This window comes from Propithecus coquereli, unplaced genomic scaffold (assembly GCF_000956105.1).
Source record: "Propithecus coquereli isolate 6110/MARCELLA unplaced genomic scaffold, Pcoq_1.0 Scaffold15, whole genome shotgun sequence".
In the NCBI taxonomy this organism is placed as follows: domain Eukaryota; kingdom Metazoa; phylum Chordata; class Mammalia; order Primates; family Indriidae; genus Propithecus; species Propithecus coquereli.
Genome location: NW_012139413.1, coordinates 6,426,020 through 6,446,435, shown reverse-complemented (window position 1 = coordinate 6,446,435; position 20,416 = coordinate 6,426,020). Strand labels below are relative to the sequence as shown.

Sequence of the window (20,416 nt, the reverse complement as noted above, 5' to 3'; positions counted from 1 at the left end):
ATTTGGCATTGAAATGTTCCCCATCTAAAAGCTATCAATGGCCTATATGGTTTCTGAAGGCAGCTTACCAAAAAGAAGTATTTCTTCAGTGTGATTAGTCGTACTCTCAAGGAACACAGCCTGGAGCTGGCTGAACAAAAGATTTTCCCCTGCTGTTTGCTCAAAGAAGATGGTACATGGTCTGTGGGCCCCCCAAAGTCCATGGACTTCAGGGGTTTATAGACTACAGGTTAAGACCCCTACACACTTCTTCTCTTCACATGATCCTCACTATTGTAACAACTCCTTTTCTCTTTGGTATTGAGCCTAGCAGGAGACATTTACTACATCCAACACCCAAAGCAAAAAAATAGCACCCAAAATGTTATTGTCATATAGCGACTCCATAAACTGCACTGTAGTCATTCAAGCTTGAGACCTTTCCAATCCAGCGTGTCCAGACTCTAGTTAAGTTAGTGGATACCATTTTTTACTCTCAAATTGCATTTGTCCTTCATACTCATTCAACAAATATTTATTTAGTGACTGTATGTAAGGCACTGTGCAATGTGTTAGAGATACAGCAATGAACAAAATTGACACTTCCCTGTCTTCAAGGAACATATATTCCAGCACAAAATATTTACCAGGAATAGCTACTGGACTGTAAGGTACTTAAGATACACACCACTTCTTGTTAATCTGCTTTTCTTCCATGGTGTCATCAAAGCACACTGCAAACAGTAGCTCAATAAATATTTGTTAAATCAATCAGCCAAATTAAATACTGATTTGACTTGAAGCTCAAATCAATAATGCCTGACATGACAATATTTTGGAATGGTTGTTTTATAATTTAAAAACTCAGTGATTATAAATTCAGTGAACATTTTTCTATGTGTGTGCATGGATTTTAAGTTCACAATTGTGAACAATTTTTCCACTTCGGTTGAGTTGGAGATCCATCAGAATTTTTAGAGAAGGTTGTAGATATCCAATAGAGTCTTTTGGCTCATAGGTTTCTGTGCTCACAGGTGTCTCCATGCAAGTCCCAAGGTTTTGGTTATTAGTTTTTTCAAACATGGCAATCAAGGAAGCAGTAAGCTAATAGATTTCTGTGCACTGACCAGAGAATGAAGTAGGGTAAGTTAACACTGAACATAAGTTGTTTCACACTAAAAATGAAGACTAACGTTTTTTCTCTTGTATTCTTTTTCTTCTTGTTGCAAATCATCCCAAAATTAGTCATTTCCATGGTAAAAATTTATGATATCCGAAACCTCAAATAAAAAATAAAACCTTCAACATGAAATTACAAGCAAAGTAAGGTCAAGGTTATCTTTAACAAAACACCTACATTTTCTGAAGAAGAGAAATGTGTTTTCTCTAAAGATTTGCTTCCATGTGAAAAATTCTTCCACAGAAAGGAACAGAATAGAGATGCCATCTGAATGTTTCTCTTAACGATCTATATTTATAGTCTATTTATTTGTTTATTTAGCTGGCTCTATCAATCAGAGAGTTTATAAAATGTTTAGATGAGGAGTATCTGAAAGCAGCCCAGGCCCTATAGTATTTAGATTAGATATAATTTGAGAAGCACTAAAACCACATACCCAGCAATATTTCTCCTATCAATAGCCACCACATGGCACTGAGTCTCTAGTCGACCCTGGGTCACCTGCAAAAAAAAAAAAAAAAATTTTTATCCGAAAGTGTTTAACTTCGTAAAGGGTAACCTCTGAATATAATTGTGAAAATCAGTTTAATTGAAATTTCTTAATCTCCTTTGAAAGGTGAAAATAGAATCCTGAGACAACATGATGGAGGGAAAGGTAAGCTCTGATGAGGAAAGTTGATAGAATGTTCCAGAATGTAGGGAATGTGGGCCAAGCAGAAGGACCTTATGAAGGCAAAGCATATCTGTGCTTAATTCTGTGAAGGAAAGGAAGCAAAAGAAAATAGGCAGCAGGGAGCCGTAGAAAAAATTCAGGCCCAAGATTCAGGAAATGTAACTTCTAGTTCCAATGCTTAGAACTCAAATTTGGATAAGTCCCTTTGTTTCTGTATTAGTCAGCTATTGGTGCAATAATACTGTACAATAAACCACTCCAAAACTCAGTGGTTTACAACAATAAGCAGGCTGGCTCAGACTCGAGCAGTTGAGGTCTTGGTTGGGCTTTGCTAGGTTTAGCTCCAAGCTGTAGAGAGGTCTAAATGCGCTCTGCATGTCTTTCACCCTCCTTTGGCCAATGGTTACCCAACATATGTTCTTCTAATGGCAAAATTCAGGATCCCAAGAGAAAAAGCCAAACCATGTAAGCACATTTCAGGCCTCTGCTCATGCCAGGCTTGCCCACATCAAATTAGCCAAAGCAAACCACAGGATCTAGCCCAAGAGCAAAGGGTGGATTCTTCTGTCTACTGCAGAGCCATGAGAAAGATGTGGATGTGACATTGCTCAGGGGGTGGAAAATTTGAGACCAACAACTCAATCCAGCACAACTGCTCTAGGCCTTAGTTTCTGCTGCCGTATAATGAGGAAGTCAGCCTAGGTCAGTGGTTTTTAAACATTGGTCTAGTAATTAACTGCATTAGAGTACTTGAGGAAACATTTAAAATACTAGTTTTCCAGAGTTGGGTGGGGTCCTGAAAACTGTATTTTTCTATCCTCCCCAACCAGATGATTCTGATGCACAACCCCTGTGGCTGGTCTCTAAGGCCATTTTCAATTTTTTAAGTTAATGACCAACTAAGCCTACCATACAGTTTATCTGGGGCTGCCTTATGTGCAAAGGTAGGACACTGGATGGCCTGCACAGGTGACACTGCCTACCTGACAATGCAACTGAGAGGATCCCTGGGACTCAGATTCTCCCCTCCTTCTGTCTTCCCACTGTGCCTAACATCCCAGTAAGTTAGGCAACTTGTAATTCCCATTGCTAAAGGTTCATAACTGCTGTCCCTTCCCACCACGATGTAAGTCAGATTTTTCTGCCCACCCCCAAAGCGAACTGCTTGGTTGCTTCAGTATCCTTTCCTGCCACATCTAGACAAAAAGGGGCATTGCAATATTTTTTAGTCACTTGCCTACAAAGAGATTTGTCTATTAAACTAGACAATATTAAAATTCCCATTTTATGAATTCTCATATTTTTTCAATTAGAAGACATGCTGAAGAGGAAATGTCCAAATTGGGGTGAGAGGTAAAAGAGAGCTTCATTTCCTGGGTCTTGGAAAAAGATAAATGTAGAAATGAATTTCTCATCATCTAATTATTCATTCCTGTTTATATATTCTTTAATGATATGTTTCCATGGTTACCAGCGTTGTTAAATGCTGCCTGTGTTTCATTTTGCCTTGATGCTATTTGAGGTAGTATGCCAGGAGAAGTTCACTTTTAAATGAAAGATGTAATTGAGGCATGTATTTGATCCAAGGTTGAGTGTTCCCGTGAAGAAGTGACCGTGACATTATTTGCTGGTTGTGTAGTTCTTCTATTGATGTTCTATGAGGGTCCCAGGTATTAGGAAGGGAGAAAAATAGGGAAGAAGGGAGGAGGGACAGAGGGACAGAGGGAAGAATCTGAACCATACACATATATAAATTTGTGTTTATGCCTCAGTACCATTATATATATATATATATAGGTAGCATTGATTTAGCCAGACTGTCAGGTAGGTAATGTTGCTTTTCTCCTGCTCCACCCTTCTCTCCTCCTCACACTACCTGCCTCCTCAATCCTACATGTACATGCCAAAAGCCAAAGTCTTCTTTCAAAAATGGTTCAAATCTTCAATTACTTCACCTCAGTGTGAATTTCAGTACCACCTCTCCAGAGGTTTTTTTTTGCCTTTGAAGCACTAACTCTCACTGTGAAATAATCGGCTTTGTCCCCTGCTGCTAAAGCAATCTCAGGCATTCAGATCGTCAAGAACATGGGGGCAGGAATCCCTGCCAGTGCCTCAGAATGTGCCCTGCAGGGGGCAGCATATTTCACTTGCACGTTCATAATTCAGGCTTGTTAGAAAATTCAGGCATCAGAGCCAGGCACATGCCTGTAGTCCCTGCTACTCAGGAGGCTGAAGCAGGAGGATCACTTGAGCCCAGGAGTGGTTCAAGGATGTAGTGCTCCTAGCCACTGTACTCCAGCCTGGGCAACATAGCAAGACTCCATCTCTTAACAAAAAAAAAAAAAGGATAAATAAACAAACTAGAAAATGTAGGCATCATATCAAGCAAGAAAATTAATCCTCATTCACTCCTGAGCAATACTTACTTTGTATCTTCTTTAGAAATGTCTGGGGTTTTTTTTAATGTCGCTGGTTTGGTTTTGTAATATTATCAGTAGGTGATGGAGGAAGCCTTCCCATTTAAATAAAATCAGTTCTTCCTTTTCTTTTTTTGCCTCCTAAAAAGCTTCTTGGGTTTCTGACATTTCTTAAGGGAGAAAAAAAGTAACTTCTAAATTTCATTTCATTTTCTCTCATTTGAAAATGATACGGGTTTTGAAATTTAAAACAACTCGAGCCTCTTTTACTTGAAAAAAAATAGATCTAGCTATTTATTCTCAGGAGTCCTGTGGCTATTCTGCTAGGTTGCCATAAGGTTATTGAATTTTCATAGAGACTTTGCCTGCCAGTTTAAATTTGCAAACATGTTGCTTCTTTCTTTGTTTTTGTTTGCTTCTGAAAATCAAAAATTATTATGAGCAAAACCAAATTTAGAGGGTTTTATGGTCATGTTTTATATTTCTCATAGACTTTTATGGGTTATTGATTTACAAGCTTGCAGAGAAATTGAGGTAAATTTTTTTTAGCAGGTGGAGATGTGGAATAACTATTCCATGAAATCACGAAATTTTTTAAGCTGTGTTCACCCAGGTATAAGATAATCTGTAAAGCTCAAAGTTGTTAATGTTTTTGTTTATATGCAGCCACCATTTGGCAATATTGCACACCAATTAAATAAATTCTCCTCTTTTCTTGAATTCGTATGATTGTATTTTCCTCACTGATTTCTGCAGACTGCTACTCACTAATTTTTGAAGACTGCCTACTCTATCTGTACTTGCGTTGAATCATTTTCTTTTTCATGATAATTTCCCCTCTTCCAAATAACTAGAACTTGGCATTTCAAATGTCAACCTTTAACATGTGGCATGATTTAGTTTTTCTCAGAATTATAAAGTAACTGTTAAGCTAACCTATTTTTATCTAAGAAAGCATAGGTGCTATTATATTTAGTACAGCCTAAATCAGGAGCCAACAACCTATGAGGGACAAAAACCCCCAGAAAAACCTTGGGAGGACTATTTCAAGCCCAAACCTAAAGGGATGGAAAACATGTTAATTGGCATGGCAACCGTCCATTTCATTTACTCTTCATTCTTCATCAGGTGCAGTTCGGGCTGCTGTAACGTTTGTACAGAAGACGCAAATCAGAGATACGACCACAGAAAATTTGGAAGTACAGTGGCATCTTTCTTGAAGTTAGCTCTTTGTTTCATTCCATTTAATATCACCTGAAGTGGTGATTTGTTCTTGCTGTCACAGAGCACACACACATATACATATACACACACATATATTTTGACAAATTCATTGCATTTCTCACAGGTGCAATTATCCCCCCTCTGAGACGCCTTGATGTTAGGATCAGATGGGAAGTCATGTATAGAAGGCCACCTGCCCCATAAAACCATCCTCCTGCAATCTACTGCCCTTTAAAATACAAAGTCCTTTGGGAGGGGCCACAGCCTGGAAGAGATTAATTGCAGACAAATGAGAGAAATAAGAAAAAGAAGAAGAAATGTCCGGTTGCCAAGCAAAGCTGAAACTTGAGGAAGAAAATAAATTACGGGAAGGTAGGAACATCAAAGACAAACTTTGAGAAATATCTGTGTGGCACAGTCGTCCCTTTTACTGGATTCCAGATACTGTCCGCCCTCTTGGTCTGCACACCGCCAAGGTCGTGGAACCCCCAGCTTTCAAGAGGAGCAAGTCTCTTGTTAGAAGACTATTAGAGCTTTTATCCCTCCTGCTAAGGATCCCACTTCTGCCTTCTGGAGCTCTGTGCAAGAATCCTTCATATATTTGGAATCCTGTCTTAGTGCTGGACAGAGCACTAAGGGCTGACTCATTTACAAGTCAGCACAGCATGATGGCTCAGAGTAAGAGGCTCTGACTAAAATAAAACTGATTTGAATCCCAGCTCTGTCATGACGTAAGCTGTGTGAATACACCTTGTTATAGAATCTCTATAAAGACTGAGTTTTCCCCATCTGTAAAATGGGGTGATAATACCTGCTTCTCGCATTGTTTCAATACATTAACAGAATAGTTTATCTATAGCACTTAGCCAATGCGTAGTGAATAGTCATTCAATTAATAAAGGAGTTTGACAGCTTTATCAACGAACTAAATGAAGCCCACATAGGCAGATTCAAGAACACATTGTTATCTGATGACAGAAAGTTAGTCCCTGCAACCTAAATCTTGTCTCTGGAGTAAACATCCTTCAATCTTTTCAACTTCTCCAATGTATACTTTTGCAAGGGCATCCCTGAACTTTCCTCTCACATAGTAACCCAAAAGATAAAACAAATGCCAGGTAGAAAAAGCAGTAAAAGTTTGAGAACCAGGTCACCAGGTCCTTGTCCCAACCCTGCCATTAATTAGCTGTGTGCATTGAGAAGGCATACCCCAATCTAAAAATAGCAGTCAAGAAATACAATCAGAAAACAACATACAGTTAGGGATAGGAATACCTACATTCATGTAACTAAAGATAATACAGAGATGAAATATATGATGACAAAAAAGCATCCCAAACTGTATTGACATTTACCACTGAACAGAGGCTAAAGCTCATTAGTAATACTGAGTTGTCCTTATGAAATAACTGCAGGTAATGTAGCTATTGACGCCTATGATACTTTCTGGTGATTCATTTTAAATCATCAAGAATAAAAGGTCTGTGGCATCCTGAAGAGTGTGGAGGCTGCCGAAACCCACACTTGTAACTGAGTTTCTATCAGCTGGTGTTTCTCTAATGTGCAAGTAGAAAATTATCCAGGGTCTTTAGAACAAAAACATACTTTAAATTCTATTTATAAATTATATATGCTTTGCCATTAAATAACCTAGACCAACCTAAGCACATTATTATTTAAGCTCCCCTATCATAAAGCCTTTCATTTAATTTTTGTAAATGCTTCTCTTTGAGATGGGCATGCTAGTTGATAACATATCCTAAATCTATTGCGGGGCCAATGGGCAAACAGTCTTACCTGTGGCCAGTGAGTGATGAATATTTTTGTTAGGATTGCTATGAAGAGAATCTTGATCTAGTTATAGTTTGATATGGTCCATTTATTACTTTTGTTAGTATTAGAGTCAAATTCTACCTGTCCTTGGAGACAGGAATAAGATAGTAATGGAAAAAGAAAAAGGAAAGTTATACTTAGTCTTAAACTTCCAGAAATTTACAATCTAATAGGAAGGATGAAAAGTCGTCCCGTGTAGGAGAAAGCATTGGCTTAGGGGACGTGAGCTCTTATCTTGCTTCTATCTTGAATTTTGTAACCTCAGATGAATCACCAGAACTCACCAAACCTTAGCTGCCTTGGTTATAAATTCCAGTGATTATAAAATAATATCTTAGATCCCTCTGTCTCTTTAGTTCTATGTTGAAGGAACATGGAAATGAAATTTTTGTGTGAAATAGAAATGATTAAAAATTAATGCAGGGTAAATTTTAGTCATTAAGTGTTGAAGTCATTCAGTTAATGGAGGCATCATATATAAATGTTGATGCTGAAATATTACTAACCCTGATCCTACCCACACTGACTAGTAGACAGCAGTATATATATGTTATACATTTACACCCACACACATGTATATATACATATATATGTTTTAAAAAATCCCATAGCATGCAAGTACACTGCAAAACTAAAGTAAGTTAAATACTTTAGAATTTAAAATTATATTTATTTTGACTGCTTTTAAAAGGAAGGATTGCAAAGTAGAGAATTCAAAAAAGCCATGTAAAAATCTATTTACCTTGGTACAAGTAACTTGTTCATACAATCTTTAGTGGTTTTCAGACAATGCAAATAAAACTTAAATATCTTGATTTAAACTGCATGAAATATTTATTACATAACTTTCACATCACTGGGCTGACAGGGGTAACAAGAAAGCTGCCAAATATTCTCTTATATTAGAAAAATGTGGAACTTACAGTGAATGTTGTTTCATGAAAGAACTCCCATAAATCCAGAGTAATATTTCAGCATCAAAATGTTGATCATTAAGGCAGGGGTGAACAATGAATTACTATGTATTTTATTCTGACATACCATCATGTTAATAAAATCATCATAAAAATATAAATCCTGGCTATTGCATAAATGATACAGTGAGAATGGGTTTGTAGGGAAGTCTCAAGATAAGCTATTGAGGAAAATCTGTTCTTAAAAGTTTTATAAATTTCAAGAAAATCAAAATCTTCCAAATTAAGCCAATGTATATTTACAGACATTAAGTGTGAAAATTATTGCTCACAAAAGTTTATTTTTCCATTTTCTAAAAATTTATTGTCATTTAAAACTGCATCATTATTAATGTAATAACAAAGAGCTATATTAGCCACTAAAGACTAAAGGTACTCATCTCAATCATTTACAGCTTGCAAGTTTAGCACTGCTTCCTTTGAATTTAATAATGTTAACTCTGAAAACAAAATAATACAACCATAATATTCAATCACCAGTAATGCCTACCTAGATGGATTTTATTAGGATTAAAGGAAATAGCATATATAAAAGCATTTATCACACTGCTTAATGAAAGGTTGTTTATTTTATCTCTTAAAATGCCATGTTTTTCTTCACTCTTTTAATAATACATAAGTCTCAGTAGATAAAAATAGATTATGAGAGAGATTCCAATTTTCACTTATTGTATTAGGGTAGACTACTATAACAAACAACCCCAAAATTTCAGTAACTTAAAACAATAAAATTTGATTTTTCACTCACGCTAGTCTAATATGGGTGTTTCTGATTGGTTCTCCTCCAATCAGCAGCTTGGGAACCCAGCCTGCCTCCACGATGTAGCACCATCTTCCTCCACACCCTAAGAGTCTGCTTTCTTCAGGCAGCTGACAGGAAAAAAAAGTAGAGAATCATACTACACAGAGTTTTATGGACCAGGCCTGGAAAAATTTAATATCACTCTGGCCTTCATTCCTTTGGCCCACACTCAGCCATAATTTACTGCAAGGGAGTCTGGAAAATGCCCACCATATACCCAGGAGGTAAAGTTTCAAAAAAGAAAGTGAAATATAATATTGGACACCCTAATTCTAAATTCTATAAAAGTAAAAAGCTGTACATCCTTAGAAAAGTCACTTAAGCCTCTCCAAACCCCAACGAATTGAGCTGGAAAATTCCTAAGTTTCCTTCCAGATCTAATCTTCTAAGTAAATCAATTTACTGCAATTATGGTCAACCCTAATATTGAGAGCAATAAAAGAATAATTTAATAATAATCTATAATAATTTGATCACATTTTCTAATTAGAAGTGATAGGATTTCCACTTACTGAACCACTATTACCAGGCACATAGTTAAAAAGTTACAATTTGTCCAAGTCCTCCAGGAAAAAAATAGAAAAAAAATTACATAATCTTATCATCCTGAAAATGTTTGAGGTTTATAGTTTCTGCCAGCTTTATTCTGGCCACCTTGAGTGCTCTTAAAAATTTACTGGGAAGAATCAACCCTCTTGAGGTTAGATGAGGGAGATGAATTCTCTTTCTTTTTTGCTAGTCATCTGTTTCCCTCTGCTTTTGTTGCTTTTCCTTTACTCCTGATGGAGTATCTCTCCTCCTTTCTCTCCCATGGTCTCTCTTGTTGTACAATTATCCTGGGCAAGTTGATTTCTAAGGTAGCAAATGGTTCTTTTTACTTAGCTAAAGTACAAAGAGAAATTATTATAAGTTACTGTTTGTAGAGAAAATGAGCTGCCCACATACACTCTTGGTTTATGTAACTATAAATATAAGCTTTAAAACTTGATAAATGTGAGAGTAACAATAGAGAGTTATTAGAACTCTCAGATGTAAACACCTAATTTTAAAGCTTATTTTTGAGTAGCAGCAGAGAAAGCATAATTAGCAGCAACGTACATTTAACAACAGGGCACATGGACTGATTGTTTCTCCCATTTTCTGCACACGTGCAACATTTACTGACATCAGAAAAATTCACACATTGGAAAAGAATAATTTAATTACAAGATATTTATGTCAAATTAAAAAGTATCACTTGAAATGTACCTCCATTTTCAGTATAGCTTATTTTTTACAACCAGCAATTCCTCATCTGATCTCTTCCTTTATTTTCAAAATCAAAGAAAAAATTTGACTGATCATAAAAAGCAAATTAAAATCTATATTTTATATTTTAATGTCTAGGATTATTTCAAAATATTCTAGTTTTTAAAAATCCTTAAGGATAATTTTTTAATTTTCACATATTAAATTCTTTATGAAGTCTAAGTCCAACTCTAAATTACCAAATTACTACCATCACAAAATGAAAATGTGATATTTTGGTGTCTAAACCACAACGGTCAAAAAAATCCCACTATTTTAATAAGATACAGAAGCTAAATTTTTTTCTAGATTGCTTCACTAATGAGTTATTTAATAATGTACCAACAATGCTAAATATATATATACACACACATATAATATTACACAATGTGAGACAGTTTAAAGCCTCAAGATTGTCTCTAGAAGAACAAAAAATATTAATACATTAAAACGCAGCAAGGATGTTTCAGGATCTGATGCAAGGGTAATCTGTATTCTCATTTCTACTCTACTTTGTAATATTTCTTCCTGGAGCTATAATAATTTCCTTTCAGAAAGCATCTCCATGGAGAATTCAATTTTTATTTGTAAATTACATACTCGCTGTATTCACTCACCCACTTCCTTACCCATCTTCAGGATGGAGAGCAGAAGCCACGAGAGAACCCATCTCTATTGGTTCTCAGCAGGGAGAGAGGGAGGCCACTCTCCAACACGGCCCCCCTGAGTGAAGGCCTGAATGCAGTGCCTTGAGCATTAAGCCAAGAGTACAGATCCTTCAACAAGCAGATCAAGCTGCCACATGAAAACCACACTTCTGCCACTTGTAAAAAAGCTGGTATAGGCTCTTGGGCACGAGTCTTACCATCCCCACTGTGAGATGGCTTAGCAAAGATACCCTGCCAGCAGTCACTTAGGCTGCCAACAGTTGGAAAAGAAATGGGGTAGAAAGAGCATTTTCTTCTCTCCTAGCCTGACTAGGATACTGCTAATGTCTTTCTGGAACCAAACTAGAGGACTAGATACCTTCACTAAATTTTTTGTTACAGAATTTAAAGCAAAATACCCTCCACCAAGATATTCAGAGAGACCATCAGAAAAGCTGCTTATACGTTAGGAACTATTATGAGCTGAATCGTATCCCCCAAGAATTCATATGTTGAATCATGCTCCCCAATGCCACAGAATGAGATGGTATTTGGAGGCAGGATATTTAAAGAGGTAATTAAGTTAAAATGAGGTCTTCAGGGTGGGCCCTAATCCAATGTGACTGTGTCCTTATAAGACGAGGAGATTTGGACGGACACACACACACAGGAATGATCATGTGAAGACACAGAGAGAAGATGGCCATCTACAAGCCAAGGAGAGAAGCCTTCAGAAAAAAAACACCCTTGCTGACACCTCCACCTTGGACTTCCGGTCTCCAGAACTATGAGAAAAATTTCTATTGTTTAAGCCACCCAGTCTGTGGTACTTTATTATGGCAGCCCTAGTAAACTAATACAGGAACTAGCCGCTGAGAACTCAGATCTAGAACAGCTTTCCAGTGTCGCACAGTTCTCCACACATGTAGGTGTGACAACGCAGTTGCTTAGTCTGGACAGGGCATACCAGGATTGGTTCTAGCAGTGAACATATATGTAAGCACCAAGCTGGAGAAACTATTTCTCCTCAATATGAAGAATCTTTATTTTTGCTGGAGTGCCTGTTGCCTAAACACCTTGTTTGAGTTCTTAATCCCCAAGTCTGAATTCTAGACTTGCTGCCTGTATTAGCCTGGTTAGGCTTCCAAAGTTGGCATCCAGGCCTCGGCATCTAGACCTTGTCATGCACTCACAATCCATCACTAGTTCTGTCTGAGTGCTGGCTCTGGGTTTGGCCTCGCAACTCTATTCTTTGTGCCCCTTTCATTTCCTTGAATTTGGAAATGACAGTGTGATAGGCACTGTCATTCTGAAATTTGCTGAATTCCATTCAAAAATTTGCCCACCATAGATTTCTACATAATTTTTTCAAGCTAGTCTCAGAGAATGGAGGATGCTTTGCATCCAGGAAATCCTTGCAAAGCTGCTCTTTTTACAGACAATGTAAATGATTATAGAGGCCATTTGAAGTCACTGAGGAATGGAGTAGGCAGTAAACAAGTTCCATTAGAATTCTCAGTTTAAAATCAACTCCATATTGCTTTTAATGTCAATAAAAACTTGTTTATAAAATAGCATACTGGTAATAATATAAATTGTTTTTTGTCAAATGGTTTTTTTCTCTGTTGGAAAGTTTATATTTATTATTTCTCCTTATTGGTTGTTGGCACCCTTGGTTGTCAGGAAAAGTCTTATTCTCATAAATAAATATGATTTTTTTTAATAATATGCTTTTGTGCCATTTTCAAAAAAGTGAGATAACTGTAGACACTTCTACTTTTTATTTAACATTCAAGCCTTGTTAGAAAGAAAAGTTGTAAGAAAGGAATAAATTCCTTTTCAAACTTCACATAACTTTCTTTTTGGTCTGTTACAAATAGTAAGGACCTATTTAAAACACGAAGCTCAGGGTGATGGCAAGACTTTATCAGGAATGGTACATAAGCAAAAATAATTTAAATTCTTAAATAGCCAAATCTATCTTAAATGGCTCTTGTGATCTGGAGGGAAGGGAAGCTTTGCTGGGAAGAATTTGAGAAAGGTTTCTCTATTCCAAAAGTCTTTCCAAGGCATTGTAAGAAGAAAAAAAAGTCTTCTATCTAGTTGGTCATATTATTTATAGAAAATACTTACATCTATTTCATTTAGTCTTTTAAGAAAATCTCTCTTTGTACAAATTGCCCACCAATGTCTGTTCAAGAGTAAGTTCATTATAATGTTATATTTAATAATTTGACTTTTAAGTCAGGAGGGTGGGGCAAGATGGCTGACTAGAGACATCGGTTGCCAGATCATCTCAGAAAGAAGGAAAAGTTTTAGATGAAAAGAAAATAGGTCAGGTGTAATTCTGAGGAATAAGTGCCAGAATCTACTGGAGATTCCGTGGGAAGATGTTGTAGAACAGAACAGGAAGGAGCAAGATATCAGCAGAGATCAACTCCTCAAGAATTGAAGCCCCATGGAAAGGATAGGTGGGGTTTTGTTTCACCCCCGTCACACCTCTGGCAGACTGCAGGCTTCCAAGATGCTGGAGAGCTTCTCTACCCTCACAAACCCAAAAGCAACTCCTGCCACTGAACTGGGAGCTTCTTGAAAATAGAGCACCAGGCTGCCAACCCCCTTGAGGTCACTCCCTCTCACCACAGACCCAAGTTAAGACAGTGAGCACCATATTGCTTCTCCACCCATTGTGTACCTTTGTCCTCCCCAGGGAGCTTCAGTCCTTCAGTTTTCATATCACTGGTCCCCACACAAACATTTCCCAACTCCTGCCCAGACTGCAGTGGCCATGGGGGGTGGGGGCAGGCAGTGGGTCCCAGGGGAACTATGTGATTCCCAGAGCTTGGACATTCAGAGTGGGCTACCTTCCAGGAACAGGGAAAAAGAGGACCAGAGTGACAGCTCTCCTTCATTCAGACTCTTCTCCTCCTCCCTTCTCCCACCCCCTGCTGCCAAGTGGTAGTTCCCATGTGAGTTGGCACAGGTGCCCCAAAGATGATTGAACTGGGGCTCTCAGGACTGGGTACTTCCCTTCTGTTAGTGTGCCTACAAAACTGAGGCTTCCACACAGAGTGGGGCTCATGCCTTTTCTCTTAAAGTCCCCACAACGGATCAAGCGGTGCTGTGACTACGAGCTCCCTGCCCGCTGGCCCTCCCCGGTACTGCTTGCCAGGCTGCTCCAGTAGAGCACTATCATACCTGGTAGTGGAGGGACATTAAGCCTGTTTGAGCAATCCATGGACAACTCAGGACCAGCATGCTATTCCCTGGCATGGTCAGGGATTAAACTTGGTGGACCAGGGAACAGGCCAACAGGGTGGATCCCATACCCCTAGGACTAGATTGTGTTGCTCAGGGGGATGAGGGGAGATTTACGAACTAATCTCAGGAGGCAAGGGAGCCCACATGGGCAGAACTAAAAGGAGAGTACAGTGTGGGTCCACAGCACACTTGTGGAGCATCTCTCCCTCCTGACAGGAATGTGTCACTTTCAGTCTGGAGCGGGATCCTGGGCTGGGAAGCTCCCAGCCTGTGGCACCATTGCTGGTGAACTCACCTCGTTTGGGCTGCTTCTTGTAACCAGGCACTGGAAGGAGATACATGGGGCAAAGGAAGAGAGAGAAGAGCTAAACCCGCTCCTGCCACAAGACTGTGAATCCCAGATGGCCCCTGCCCAACAAGCAGACTTTCTGGCTACATGGGGCTGCTTCAGCCCCTCCCTGGTGGCTTTTGCCAGTGGACTGGGAATTGACCCTTGAACTCTACTGAGACAGCTTTTGTGCCTGCCTTTATGGAGCCCGAGGGCAGGCTCACCTGACTCAGCCCCACCCAGCCTCACTCCTCCACCCGCCTCAGCTGTGGTGAAGAAAAAGGAGTCTGCTGGGAGCTCCAGGATCCCACTCACCACCTGGGGCATCCAAGTGCTTTTCCTGATCAAATAGAGCCAGTTAACAAGTCCCAAAAAACACCACACTGTTTAAATCTCTTGCTAGAGATTTAAACATCCACATACAAGAATCTCAACAAACAGCTGGGAGATTCATTTCAAAAAGGGCATCACCAAGGCGTGTAGTCATCAGACTGGACAAAGTCAACACAAAGGAGGAACTTCTACAAGTTGTGAGGCAAAAACATGAAGTAACTTACAAAGGAAAATCCACCAGACTAATAGCAGACCCACAAGAGAAATCTTACAAGCCAGAAAGGAATGGAGTCTTGTTATTAGTTTCCCTAAACATAATAACTGCCAGGCAAGAATTTTGAATCCTGCAAAATTAAGTTTCATAAATGATGAAGAAAATAAAGTCTTTCTCAGACAAGCAAACACTACAGGAATTTGTCACTACTAGACCTGCATTATAGGAAATGCTCAAAAGTACATTACACATGCAATAGCACAGTAGATACCCACCAGTGTAAAAACACCCGAAAGTGTTAGCTCACAGCTCTTATTATAAATAATAGCACAAGAGGAAAAACAAAATATTTAGGTCATTAAATATGAAATGTCTGATTTCGAATCAAAAGTGTAGTTTAATATATCTCAAGCAAGAAAAAGTACAATTAATCAAAGTATGTTCCTAAATTATTGACATGGTTTTGCCATCTTAACAGTAGCTTGTTTACACCTCCAGTGAAGAATCTTGGAGAGCAACTGTCAATGAAATTGCGAAAGATATTTTCCACAGCTTGTTGAGAATTGAATATTTTTCCTTGTGAGAAGTGGTCCAAAGCCAGGGAGAAGTGGTAGTCAGTTGGTGCAAGATCTGGTGAAAACAGTGGATGACAGAGAGTCCCCAGGTCCAGCTTCTGTAGTTGGAGCAGCATTGTTTGTGCAACATGTGGTTGAGCATTGTCTTTCAAGATGATTGTCCTGTCCCTATTAATGAATCTTGGCTGTTTAATCATAAGCAGCCTCATCATTTTGTCCAACTGGTTGCAGTAGAAATCCACTGTAATCAATTAATCAGGTTTCATGAAGCTGGTAGTAAATATTACCAGTGCTGGACCTCCAAATAGACACCATTAGCTTTTTGTGATGAATATTTGGTTTTGCCCTGTGTTTTAGCACTTCATCTTTATCCAACCATTGTGCCAAATGCTTATGATTGTCAAAAGGAATCCATTTTTCATCACATGTAACAATATGGTGTAGAAATGGTTCACCTTTATGTAGTGACAGCAAAAAATGGCACGCTTCCAGATGATTTCTCTTCTGACACTCATTTAATTCATGCAGAACCTATCTATCCAGCTTCTTTACCTTGTCCATTTGTATCAAATGGTCCAATATTGTTGGAATAGTAACTTCAAACCTTGCTGCTAATTCACATGTAGGTCGAGATGGATTCATTTCCACTACAGCTTTCAGCTTGTCATTATTTACCTTGGTCTCAGGTCATCCATGTGGCTCATTTTCAAGATTAAAATCACCAGAATGGAACTTCTCAAGCTATCAATGTACTATACATTCATTAGCCACATCCTTTCCAAACACTGTGTTGATATTTTGAGCTGTCTCTGCTGAATTGGTTCATAATCAAAATAACATAAATTTTTGACGTACCCATGGTTTGACAAAAATTGCTTTAAAAAATTTTTGAAAGATAATCACAAGCCAAAACATACATTTGAAAGACTGAGGATGTACCTTCATAATAAAAATAAAACAAGAAGTGTCAAAATGAAATGTCAGAGGTATCAACTGTCAAACTTAGTACTTAAGGAAATCAGACATTTCATACTTAATAATCAAAGGTATCATCCATCATGTTGAACAGAACAGCATCCCACATATTAATACTAACACTCAACGTGAACAGTCTGAATGCCCCACTTAAAAGATATAGCCTGGCTGAATGGATGAAAAAACACAGCCCAAGTATTTTCTGTCTCTAAGAAACACATCTAAACCACAAGGATTCACACAGACTCAAAGTAATAGGATGGAAAAAATATTCCATACAAATGGAAACCAAAAGTGAGCAGCCGTAGCCATTCTTATATCAGATAAAGTTGACTTTTAAATTAACAGTGGTTAAAAAAGACAAAGATTATCATTATAAAATGGTAAAGGGAGCAATTAAACAAGAAATCATAACAATCCTAAGTATATATGCACCTAACACAGGCGTTCCCAGACTCATAAAGCAAATTCTTCTAGATCTAAGCAAACAAATAAACAACAGCATCTTAATTTCCAGGGACTTCAACACTCCATTGACAGAAATGGACAGATCATCAAAGCACAGAATGAATAAAGACACATTGGACTTGAACAGGACTCTAAAACAAATGGATTTAACAGATATTTATAGAACATTCTACTGAAAAACTACTGAATATACATTTTTCTCATCAGCGCAGGGGACATTTTCCAAGATTGATCATATCTTAAGCCACAAAACAAGTCTCAGAAAATTCAAAAAAAATCAAAATCATGCCATATATCTTCTCAGACCACACTGGAACAAAACTGGAAATCAATTCCAAGAGAAACACTCAAATCTACACAATGTCATGGAAATTAAACAGTCTACTGCTGAATGATCTTTGAGTTAATGATGAAATTAAGATGGAAATCAAAAGATTCCTCAAGCAGAATGACAAAGGGGACACAAGCTTTCAAAAACCTGTGGGATATAGTAAATGAAGCCCTAAGGAGACAGTTCACAGCCTTAAATGCCTACATCCAAAAGACAGAAAGATCTACAAATTAACAATTTAATGTCACATCTCAAGGAAATAGAAAAAGAACAAACCGAACCCAATCCACTAAAAAGGAATAACAGAGCTTAAAGCAGAACTAAATGAAATGGAAACCAAAGAAAAAATGCAAAGGATCAATGAAAAAAGAAAGTTTTTTGAAGAGATACACAAAATTGATAGACCACTAGCCAGATTATCCAGAAATACAAGAGAAAAAATTCAAATAACTTCAATAAAAGAATTTAAAAAGGAGACATTATAACTGATATTGCAGAAATACAAAATATTGTCCATGAATACTATGAAAACCTCCACTTAAACAAACCATAAAAACTAGAGGAAACAGACAAATTCTTGGAAACACACAACCTCCCAAGCCTGAATCAGGAAGAAATAGAATTCCTGAACTGACCAATAATAAGCAGTGATCTTCGATGAAGAAGACAACAACATACAGTGGGGAAAGGAAGCCCTATTCAATAAATGGTGCAGGGAATACTGGATAGCCATATGCAGAAGAATGAAACAGGACCCCTAGCTCTAGCCATACACAAAAATTAATTCAAGATGGATTAAAGACTTAAATATAAGACATGAAACCATAAAAGTTCTAGAAGAAAACATAGGAAAAACTCTTCTAGACATTATCCTAGGCAAAGAATTTATGACTAAGACCCCAAAGGCAAACATAGCAACAACAAAAGTAAATAAATGGGACTTGATTAAATTAAAAAGTTTCTGCACAGCAAGGGAAATAATCAACGAAGTGAATAGACAGCATACAGAATGGGAGAAAATATTTGCAAACCATACATCTGACAAAGAACTAATACCCAGAATCTACAAAGAACTCAAACAAATCATCAAGAAAAAAACAAACAACCCCATAAAAAAGTGGGCAAAGAACAATATCTTCTTTTTAAAAAGAAGATAGTCAAATGGCCAACAAACATGAAAATTGTTCAACATCACTAATCATCAGGGAAAAACGAATTATAACTACAATGAGATACCACCTTACCCCTATCAGAATGGGCATTATCAAAAGGTCAAAAAACAACAGATGCTCGTGTAGACGCAGAGAGAAAGAAACACTTATATGCTATTGGTGGGACTGTAAATTAGTACAACCTCTATGGAAAACAGTATGGAGATTCCTCAAAGAAATAAATGTAGAGCTACAATTCAATCCAACAATCCCACTCCTGGGTATCTACCAAAAGGAAACGAAGTCATTTTGTCAAAAAGACATCTGCACTCGAATGTTTATCACAGCACAATTCACAATTGCAGAGGTGTGTAATCAACCTATCTGCCCATCAATGCATGAGTGGATAAAGAAAATGTGATATATATATATATATATATATATATATATATATACACCATAGAGTATTATAGTACCCAGCTATCAAAAGGAATGAAATAATGTCATTTGCAGCGAAAATGAATGGAACTGGAGACCATTATCCTAAGAAGTATATCAGGAATGGAAAAGCAAACACCGTATGTTCTCCCTAATAAGTGGGAGCTAATAGATGGGCAAACACAGGCATAAAGTGAGATAAAGGACATGAGAAACCAAGAAAAGGAGGTAGGGAGTGGAATAAAAACTTACCTATTGGGTACAATGAGCACTGCTCTGGTGACGGGCACACCAAAAGCTGTTACTAAAGCATTATGCTAGTTATCCATGTCAGAAGAACATTTGTATTCCCTTAATTAATATTTTGAAATTTAAAAAATAATAAAAAGAATTTGACTTTTAAAATCTAGTAAAAAAAATGACGCCTTAGAATATAGACTTTTTATTTTTATCTTAAAACAAGCTCAATTTAGAAGTGCCTGTTTACAAACTTTCTTCATTTAATTGGTTTTCTTAATATGAAATAGTATTTCCAGAACTAATTAAAATTTTGTTCTAATGAATATTCAAGACCAAAATACGTTATCTTCACAGTGCAGTATATAGATTTTTAAATCATCCATAAAGGTAATTATATTTTTTACATTCTTAAAAAGTCGTATATTGTTATTGATGCCAAATGGGTTGTTTCCTCTCAGGCCATGATTGAAGAAGCCATCACCAGAGTTGAATCTTTCTCAGTTATGTACACACCATTTGCAACAAAAATAAGAGCTGATAAAATAGAAAAAGTAAAAGAAGTTTTCACAAAAACTCATCCTGCGTATGCAGAGTACATCTACACAGGTAAGATTTCATATCTCCAAGTTGTCAGCTGATACTTTATTTCCATTAACACAAATATAAGGACTTTCTGGTTTATTTATTGTTTCTGTTTTACAAGTGTGCTGTTTTAATTTGATGAGTTGAAATGGGAAGTTATTTGTAAGGTTTTAAGTGGGGCTAGCCTTACAGGTCTAGCACAATATTTCTTGTACCTTCATGTTTCTATATTTTGAGAGGAGGGAGTAAAACCTAGAAACTCTGAGGCTTAAAAACATGAAGGAATGACCTTTGGTAAACAGTTGCCTTTCCCCATATCCTTCATCAGTAAACTAGGTGATTACAGTATTTTCCTGGTGATAGAATTTTTTCTCAATGCCTTCTATTCCTACCTTCCTTCCACCATCTCACACTTCAAATCTCCCTCTTTCCTTATGTTCTTGAATTACTAGTACCTAAATAAAATCTGGATAATCTAGGGTCCCATAAAAGAGATGACGCTGG

The 20,416-nt window shown here is 37.4% G+C and overlaps 1 protein-coding gene across 1 annotated transcript in view; it reads left to right on the top strand.

The window, feature by feature from the left end:
• Nucleotides 1-20,416, top strand: part of SPATA16 (spermatogenesis associated 16) — a 248,859-nt gene that overhangs the window by 164,549 nt on the left and 63,894 nt on the right. Inside the window, exon 6 of the mRNA XM_012640216.1 lies at nt 19,789-19,936. Coding sequence (XP_012495670.1) covers nt 19,789-19,936 — 148 coding nt within the window. The remainder of the gene's footprint in view (nt 1-19,788; nt 19,937-20,416) is intronic.